The sequence below is a fragment of the Pecten maximus genome, chromosome 9 (genome assembly GCF_902652985.1).
Source record: "Pecten maximus chromosome 9, xPecMax1.1, whole genome shotgun sequence".
Taxonomy (NCBI): domain Eukaryota; kingdom Metazoa; phylum Mollusca; class Bivalvia; order Pectinida; family Pectinidae; genus Pecten; species Pecten maximus.
Genome location: NC_047023.1, coordinates 18,196,617 through 18,206,989, shown reverse-complemented (window position 1 = coordinate 18,206,989; position 10,373 = coordinate 18,196,617). Strand labels below are relative to the sequence as shown.

At 35.4% G+C, this 10,373-nt stretch overlaps 1 protein-coding gene across 1 annotated transcript; it reads right to left on the bottom strand.

The window, feature by feature from the left end:
- Window positions 1-5,127: 5,127 nt before the first annotated feature.
- LOC117335177 (mu-type opioid receptor-like) lies at window positions 5,128-9,989 on the bottom strand. The gene is made up of 2 exons (XM_033895157.1): window positions 9,343-9,989; window positions 5,128-7,335 (listed from the first exon to the last, which is right to left on the bottom strand). The coding sequence occupies exon 2, from the start codon at window positions 7,276-7,278 to the stop codon at window positions 6,115-6,117; it is 1,164 nt and encodes a 387-aa protein (XP_033751048.1). The 5' UTR covers window positions 7,279-7,335; window positions 9,343-9,989; the 3' UTR covers window positions 5,128-6,114.
- Window positions 9,990-10,373: the final 384 nt, after the last annotated feature.

The following is a 10,373-nucleotide window of genomic DNA, read 5'->3' as shown; positions in this document are numbered from 1 at the left end:
ATCAGTTAATTATATATAATTGCTCAGCTGGTCATATGTCGGACAGGTGAGATATTCACGTTAATTGTCCTTTGTCCGAGGCTAAGGTGTCATACTGGCAGACCAGTTAGTTAATCCGGTAACAATGAGTAAAAGGAATTAGATAGAAACTTGTAGCCTCTGGTAGAGATATAATTAATAGCTTGCTTTTAAAGTACAAATTGTCACATTGTGTAATAAAATTACGAAAGTTTGTAAGTGGAAATACATAATAATAACTTAGTTGGAATGTCCAATTTATGAAATAAGATATTAAACAAATGTTCGAAAATAGCACTATTATCATAAATCCTTTATGATAGAAGTATTGCAAACGTAAACAAAAACGATAGTAAAGATCTTATTCTCGATTCAAACGTTTCAAAAATAAATTTTCTGGATAATTTCGCATTTGAAATCCAAAAATTGCAGATTTAAAATCATTTCTATGGTGGTAATTATTATTAGAAAGCAACGTTATGTCGCGGAAATAAGGATTTCTTTTCTTCTATCTGGTAACTTTTCTAAACCATTCTAATGTTGTACCATGTATACAATAGAATTGTTAACAGTCAGATGCATACAACAAACAATCTCCAAGTCACAATTACGAAAGTAAGAATGGTTATATCCCTGGTTAACACAGATGTATACGATTGTTAAACACAATAACCTAGCACAAGAACAATAAATGAAAAAAAAACCAAAGTTGTTGAATTAGACAAAACTGTAGATTTTCATCTCCGCCATGTTATCTAAATCAATTCAGTCTATCTTTAACACTGCTGAAGGGTACCCTTAGGTGTCACAATCAGTGTACTGCTGCTTATTGAACTGATACCATGACAAACATATAGACTGTTATGATGGTAATATGACCAGTAAGTACACTATATGCAAAACTAATGTTATCTTATCATTTGCATGGGTTAAACGTTGCTAGCTAGTGGCACAAGGGAAGTAACGCTAGCATGACTAGAGTATCATCAGGTTATAGCATGTGGCATGTGGCATGTTACACTGGCGTAGGAAGGGGGGTGGGGGATTGCTTCCCCCTTTTTAGAGGGGGGGGGGGGGGGGGGGAGGGGTAAAACATTTATTAAATCTTATCAATCCTCGGACCTGTCTGCTTGAATTGGAATTGGAAAGATAAAAACCTATAAGATATATAAAGGAAAAAATAATTAGTTTTAAAGTAATATATAGGTAAATTAAGAAATATGCAAAAAAAAGGAGGGAAAAGGCCTTATAAAAAGTAACAAAGTTACCAGTAACGTTTACTCCAATTATTTGAATGCAACATGTTCATCCATTTTTTTCCAGATTTGAAAAAGGTTGTGTTCAACTGGTTTTGATTGCAGAGGCAGATAATTATAATCTTAACATTTGTAATTGTGTTGCGTTTTGCTATACTATTATATTTTCATTTCTCTTTTCCTTGAATTACCGGTACGTTGAAATTTAGATATATCTATTACACGTGATTATTATAATGTTCACATTATCTAGCTTTTCAATATGCGTTAAAACAGGTTTAAAAACTAAACAACATAAAAAAAATCCTACAACGTCGCGTTCCTTCACACGCATCAAAATTGCTCTGCAAAATGATATTTTCATTTTTCTAGTTATAACGACATATTCAAATATGAAAAAAAAATAAAAGAAAAAAGTCACTTTCGAAATAAAGAAGGCAAAATTTGTTTTATCATATACATACAATGAATAAAGAAATAAACCATTGTAACATACATGCACGACATACACATGGGTTAGGTTAAATTGAAGGAAAAAAATGAAAAAGTTTGTCCCTCACTTTTTTTCAACTACCTACGCCATTGTGTTATATAAATTGATATAAACGTTAAAACATGAATTGATTAATTGGGCCATTGATAGTCGCTGAAAACCTGGCATGTAACAAATAAATGTGATGAATAATAAGTGATATCTCTGTCAAGCTTTTACGTCAAATCGGAATAAGTTTAAATGAGCAAAATATTCACTATGTATAACAATATAGCGAGCTCGGTGACCAACATACGGGGGCCCCTGCGTGACGCTATCCAGATCAACAGATATAAAGAATTTCCTTGCCCAAGCGTACAACACAGAATCATCTCAGCACTTTGTTTACAAGGTTGATAGTAAGCATGACTTACCTACAAGTCCTTGGATATCGAATTATCGAAGACAAGTGAACACCACAGGAAGGGAATAAGGTATGCGACTATCTAGAAAGGGAAAATTAACGATTATGAAATCGAAATCATCACGCTTTGTTGTAAGCTGTCCCTGCTGATGTTAAAGAGTCTGAAGTGTCTTTGATTTCAAGTCTACAAGGTTTATCTGATCTACGTAGTCAATAAAGGTTTTGTTATTTAAAGACAACACGTCACCAATATATCTATAGAGGAAATTGATTCCATGGGTATGCTATGTCTGTTGAAAATTCTTATCTCCAAACTCGCAAAGATGTTGTCGTCAATAAAATTAATCATGATTTTATCTTCGATGCCTTAGTTGAATGTATCTCAGCCTTCATATAAAGTACAATAACACTCACTAAAAGTATACAGCTTGTACCAGAGGAGGCTGTACTTAAATTACCATAGCTGTTCATAGGGCGTTAAACACTGAAAGAAATATACCTCCGAAAACTTGCACACAATCTCACATTACGCATGCAGCTTGCACCGGAGGAAGCCGTCCTTAAATGACTGTAGTTGTTGATAAGCAGTACAAAGACTCACCAAAACAAACGCTCCAGTTTCTTTTGATGTCGTACGACTTTCTTGGGGGAAAACATAACACAGGCGTGTGCTTCTGGTTAGTATTTATCAAAAAAGCAACATTAGCCCCGGCCCTACTCCTACTATATAAACAGGGTGTTTGATGAAGTATTTTAAAATACAAACCAGAAGCAGGCTTATCTGCTCATAAGAAGAGATTAAAGGAGTTCCTTAGCTTTTGATGGGGAATGGTCGCATATATATAAAATGTGGAAACATGAACTGTTTTGATGGAAGAAACATTTTAAAAATTCTGTGTAGATCTTCAAAATCCACATTCTATAAATTCCACTTCCGGATGAAAGATTCACTGAAAAAGGGTTCCAGCCTACTCGGTGTGTACATGGTTTTGTTTACCGCTTAAAGACGGTTAAGTTGCTGTGTTATAGCAGCATATCATTCAAGTTTATTTCTTATTCTCATGGTAATGAGAAGTTTGCATAAAGGCTTAGTTTGGCAACTTCTCGAGGCAGCCAACTGAACAGCGTAAAACACATTATAGCTTTAATGGGAGTGGAGGGGAACGTAACCTCGGGTATGATTATTATATATTCTATGATTATTTCCAAAGTGTTAATGCAATGCAGATATGTGGGTCCAGGTGTTCAGGAGGTGACAAGGCTAATTACAGTTTAACAACAACCGATAAAATCATTTCTGGCAAAACTATCTAAGCAAAATGTTATGATATTCTGTAGCACTCTTAACCTGCAATTTTATGGAATTTACTTACACCGGGTTTAAAGTAAAGGAAAAATGAGATGCTCACTAATCAAGTGATTAAGCTACTCACCGTTTGAACAATTGTGCCCTGGAACTCGAAGTGGTTCCATTGGATTTAGTTCCACAGAAACCTTACTTGTCATACACCGGAGGTTGTCCAGAAATGACCATTGGTTTTGATATGCTGTCAAACAATATCAAACCAAAGATTTAGCAGCTAGGCCCTAACGCCAGATACTTGTATTTCAATCAAATATAATAAAAAAAAACTTCAATATCAACACCAGTGTAGCTTGCCCCTTAATGGCTCCAATTGTTGATGAGGTGTAAAACAATACGAAATTATAAATACATTCAAATAACATAGAGTTTGTATGACTACAAAAAGTTGATTTTCACCAGTATATCATTTAAAAGAGGACATTTTGGCTTCAGCAATCATTTTTTGAAAACTGAATCAGCGTAACAAGCTGAATTGTTTTCTTTTAAACCATAAGTGTCCTATTCTTGTATGAAAGGGATATTTCGCACAAGTTCGGATTTCTTTTCTTTAACTTTTATAGGAAGAGGAACAAAAGTAACTTCTAAAGTTCTCATGGAAATCGTCTGCTTCAATTTTCCATATAAACGAAGATATGATAATTGAATTGTGGAGGCTATTTATAGATCTAACTAGACCGAATTACAAACGTTCACGTGGTCCAGATTGCATTACAACAGGTGTTCGTTGTATTAGCCGAACTGTATAGAATATTCGTGAACATTATATAATCGACAGGAAATAAGCCGAACGAAGCAATGGCATTGATAAGTGAACAGTGTACACACAATACTTTCCATAAAATCTACATTGTAGAATTAAGCGAGTCTTCAGTTACCGATTCCCGATGCGCTTAATTTGGGTGGTCATTTGATATTGGCTAGAGTATTACCATCAACTAGCTTGTCCAAACCGATAATAGGAAATTTATGCTAAAATAGCTATTTTATGCTAAATAGCTATTTTATGCTAAATAGCTATTTTATGCTATTTTATGCTAAAATAGCAAGATAAAACTCCAAAGAAAAAGTTCTTAAAAGGTACAGATCAACATGAAATTTTGCAACTTGTAAGGACTATTCCTTTAAACCATCGCTAATGAAATACACTGTAAGTTATTGAAAACCTTTCATCACAAAACTCTTACCTCATTACATTTGTAACACTTATAAGGGTGTGGTATAAAGACAATGATAAACATTTGAGTCATCAGTTAATAGGCCAGATTGGTTTTCCTTGATTGCTTCGTAGCTGCAAGGTAATACATGTATACTGGTACCTGCACTTCAGTATCACATCTCACGGATATTGTTTCTAAGCAGGACGACAATGGACATTACATAATAACACCTTGGCATTACCCACGGATATTTATATTTTCAATTAATTTTGACAGTTAATTATGTCTTTGAGGTAGATTTTCAATCACAAAACAGTGTCAACACCGGCCAGCCATCTCCGCTATTTTATGATAAATTAGCATAGCCTTGGGATGAAGAGCGATGGACATTGATTAGTATTTTGTGAAGCATAACATCAACACCCAATCTGCATTTTTTCATGTAATTTATTTTGTATTTTCATATTATATTGAAAGCAATAAACAACAAAATTTGGATTACGGTGCGTAATCTGATCACATATTTGCACTTCAGAACAAATGTAAACATTCAAATCAATTACATTCGGGCACGTGTCCATATTTATGGAACCAATGCACTTATTCATGAAACGTTTGAGTACCTTTTTATAGCACTCATAAATGATAATTAACACCACTGTACTTAAACAGAAAAGATTGCTAAGAAGAAAATGTATACGATAGAGAAAACAAAACTTTTGTTGGTATCATATTATCCTTGATAGCCCCGGCATATACTGTAATCTAACGAAGATATAATGTGTGTTATCAAAGTGGACAATCAAATCTTGCCGTAGATGTGTCAAAATGACAACAAAACTAACGAAATAACAACGTAATAATTAAATTAATTTGTAACACATGTCTTCATTGGTGTAGTTGTTTGGCCTATCATTTGATAGAACAGAGGAAAAAACACATGGTTTTGACGACGTCATACACAAACGACTTTTCACATACATACACAAACACCATCATTCTCCCTCACGAACTTACACACATTAACATTTTGTCGACTTTCTTACTCTGACTCCATCGTTTACGAGCAACAAACATGGAATTGAGACTAAAATGAGACTAAATTACTAAATGCCCTTGTCATTTAAATAAAACAATTTAATGTATTTTCTATTTACATAATTGGAATATACAGGTCGAACTAGATGATGAATTAATTTAAGCCGTGCTGCTACCAAACAGCACTTTTTGAAAAACAAAACACTTCTCGGAGGCACGTTGGTTTTCGATCTATCCATGTATAGACCAATATATATATATATAAATTGGATATATTTGTACTTATGCCAAGTCACTTTCAGTGAAAACTGAGTATTTGTTTTACGGCATCGCGTCCTTGTCTGAGACTATTAACAACAGTATTGTTCATAATATTAATATTGTTATACATTCGATGAAATATTCTGAGAGTGAGTTCTGCTGTCACATTCAGTATCCCCGGGTTGTGTTAACACAGAGAGAAAATTATTGTTGTCTTTTGAATGATTCGTGTTCCGATCCCGATCCTCCAAAGGAACGGCAGTAGTTCGTGTACGGTCTGCGACACCCATTTTTCTCCGTAAGCTATTTTGTGTACGATTAAAACTGTTCTGAAGACCAAACATATTCCCGAAAACAAGCCTTACTTCCGCCCTAAAGCGACTTCCGCTCATACAGTACAACAGGAAGTTAAAGGTGTTGTTTGCATACATCAAAACGTTCACCAATGTCCAAATGAGGCTGAGATTGGCTTTGGTGGCCTCTGTAGCTCCACGGGCCCACTGCACATAGCCGATTAAATAAATGCTAACTGGTGTTGTGCAAAGCAAGAAGACACAGTTGAGACAAAACAACATCACACTCATGGATGACATTTGAGACCGCTGAGTGCGACCATTGGGATCGTGTGGAGCTACTTGTCGTTTTGTCGCTCTTTGACTGGCAAACACTTTTGTGATAATCAAGATATTCCCTAAAACAAGAAAGCAAAAGGGAAGTCCACAAAATATTGTGAAATCCACCCAAGGCCACAGTTCTTCGAAGAAATAGCGATAATTTTCGGAAACGAAATCACACTTTATACTAGTTGAATTGCCATCAACTTTTACGATCCTGTCCATACCGTACAGAATATGACTGTTAATTAACATGAGAAACACAAAGATGGGTGTAATTACAAAAGCCGCCGACTTCTTAGTGCACTTGACCTTGGCTTTGTGTGGAAACCAGACCAAAGCCACGCGCTCTGCCGTGACAGCTACGAGAATCCAGGCCGAGAAATCCAGCGAAACGTACACCAACCATGTGTGAAACTTACAAATACCGGAAGTATGAGTCCGGATGTCATTCTGGAAGGTGGCGGATATCCATGTGCGCAGTAGACCAGTGTAAAGCACCACGAGGTCGGAACAAGCTAGCACCACGAGGTACACTGTACACGTTGACTGTCGAATGTTCTTCCTCGTAAGAATGTAAATGGAAAAGATGTTTCCAAACGTCCCAAAAACTAACATAAATGGCGGTAAACCTTTGGCAAGCGAGTCCGCCACGTGCTGTTGTTCTGTCATAGTGCAGTCGTCCTATGCACAGTTTTAGCTACATCTGGACATCTTTTGGGAATAAATCTGTAAAATAACAACAAGTGAGTCGTTATATACCAATCTTACGTGAATGTGACTCATCAACACGTACACTACATGTTTTCTGCGTCAGAATATCACAAATATACCTACTCTCAATAAACATTCTGTCAGTTTTACTTAGTAATGGAGCTTGGCCGAAAACGTTCTGAACTGACCATGTGATCAAAGATAGCTAGATGCACGCACGTGTAGATTAAAAGATGATAACGCCTATATTTTGGCAGTTTGTATAGACTTATCAGATATACTGACCATCTCCTGGGCAGTGAAAATCTGTTTGGTGATTGTATCTAGATACTGACCAGTTGGCTGGTTGGTTACAGGAGAAAATAGATTAAGACTTACCGGTAAATGAAAGTTTTCTTCTTCAACCCCCAACTTATCACAATATGTGTTATTTATATTTATTGCATCGCCGCATATTTGACGTTCTTCCCCGCCTCGTTTAACGTGACAAACAAACATTAAAGTGATGTTACATTAATAGTTAAAGAAATGTCGTCATCACTGACTCTACAGATTGTTAAAGATAGCAAATATTATGAAATTCATATACTGTACTAAGGCTACTAATGAGTATTTAAAATGTTACTATAATGTCATGTTGACGCCGGCTTTTATTCAAGACGACATCAATACAAGTAATTTAATTATCACGGAGAAGGTGGATTTTAAACAATAGAAAGGTGGATTTTAAACAATAGAAAGGTAATAGAGCCGGGGTCATTCCGAATTAGATTCTAAAAAAGGTGTGTTCAACCCTGATAGATAAACAACCTAGTATGTATTCAAAAACATGAGCATTATATCATGTTTTACGGTGGAGTTTTGTTTTACTTTACATTTGCGTCAAATGACACTCCTGTTATTGCCGGACTGAACCAAACAATGTCATGAAATGATGTTTTCTCATACCAAAATGGTTTTGCCGAAAATGAACAATCTCCTCGAAGAAGACTAAACCTAATTAACAGAATAGTCTTGTTTAGAATATTTTTGGGTTAAACTTTGTATGGAAAGCAAGGTTTCAAGATTCGAATGCTGCTGAATACCACTGGAAAGTGTTATGGTCGACAACATGATTTCATTGGGAAATCTTCTTTTCCCTTGTGCGATATGAAGTTAGGCGTGATTGATGTTTATTGATATGCCTGGTGGCTACGATGTCAACCCCCAGCCATTGTTCTCATATTGAGAATTTGACTTCACACAAATTTGCATGAAGGGAGTCTTCGATGGAGAAAAGGGCGTTTACCTTTACCAAATATATAAATCTATGTTTTTTGGTTGATCGTTTCAGCGATTTTGAGTCAGTATAGTACTTAACGAAAAGTATTTGACTTCTGCAGATCTCGTTTTAATGCCAATATTTTCTGTTGTTTAACTCACACAGCTCGTGATATTTTTTCTCGTTCATCAAGAAACAGGACATTCTTTAATATATTTTAGATTGTCCTTATTGTGTTTTAAAACTTTGTTAAAATATTGTGTTATGATATATATCGTCTGTCCGCGTACACATTATGTACGCATCTTCTTACCCATGTACGTATTTGTAGCTAATTTAAATTGTGTACATGTATATTTGTACAAACTTTGTAAAAAATATGTTGCATTAACGCTTTCAGGATAATTGCGTAAAGGTATCTATTTATTCCCATGCAAGAGTTTATGCGTTAAAGATATGTTATACAGCCTTGATTATGGCGAGGTCTGGGTAAACCAGTATATATGGTAACTATAGTTCCCATGTTTTCCACTGATTAAGTAACGAATTAATGACATAGCACGTCAAGAGTTATTTTCTTATTCTGTAAAATGGTTCCAAGTGCCACTTTTAAAGACATCAAGTAAGTGATCATTAACAGGTACACGCGTAAATACATATATTCATGTTACACCTTAGTAAAATTAATTAATAAATTAATAAAAAGTAATATTAGACTACATGCCAGGTAATGTCATCATCATAAGCTTTCTAATACTCACATCTTATCCGTTCAAGTCCCTCCTTGTTAAGCCTGTAAACCACGGCCCGTTGGAAACATTTACGTATACATATGTACTTTATCTTCCAAGGAAGCACATCATCGTTCAAAATAGGATGTGAAATAGTGCAATAAGGTGGATTATCCGTTCAAATTGTAGCATGACAGTCTTTGACGTTTCACAAACAACGCTTGCTGTTCATTGGTCAATTGCTGTCTGTCAACAAGATACACCAGGCCATGAATAGGTATCATCATGTGTACACGTGTTTCTGTGACTTGGACTCCACCTTTAATCCAATAAACACGATAATACCATCGTTGTGTCCGAATTAACGCTCACGTGAAAATATGAGGAATATCAAGTGGACTGATGATCAATGACGCGATGTCAGGCGGGATACTGTTATTGAATTCTGACCGCTGCATGTTGCTATGTTGTAAATATTACGAAAATCCCCTTGGGTAATATAATACGGACACAAATAGTTAATCCAGTGGTGTATTGATGCATATCACGAATCTGTATGGTCATTTGATAAGCGGTGTATATTATATATTATGAGTGTATACTCGTATTGATTGGCCACACGTGTCCTCTCATCTACACAAACACCGTGACGGGTAGAAACACGAGAGACAATGTATAAACAAAGGTTCAGAAACGTCATAAAGGAATTTTGTTTCAGGTATTTAGTATTCAATTTAAAAGGAAATAATGATTTTCTCAAAAACGTTTTAAAGAATAAATATACAAATAATTTGATAAAACCACCGATCATTATGTTTGGCGGGGCGACTCAAGTAACATTTATATTTTTGCCATTTACGCCAAAAACAGCATCTGGCTTTGTAAAATTCGACCTTGACTTTGCACCACGTGACCATCGTCATTGATACGGCACATTTAGATAAGTTCTGTGTATAAACACAGATTTGTTGGAATTCTACTTTAGCAATTATAAGTTATCAACTGAAGGTCACAGTGTCCTAATAAGATAACAAAATATGACCTGTTGATTTTAGTTCATT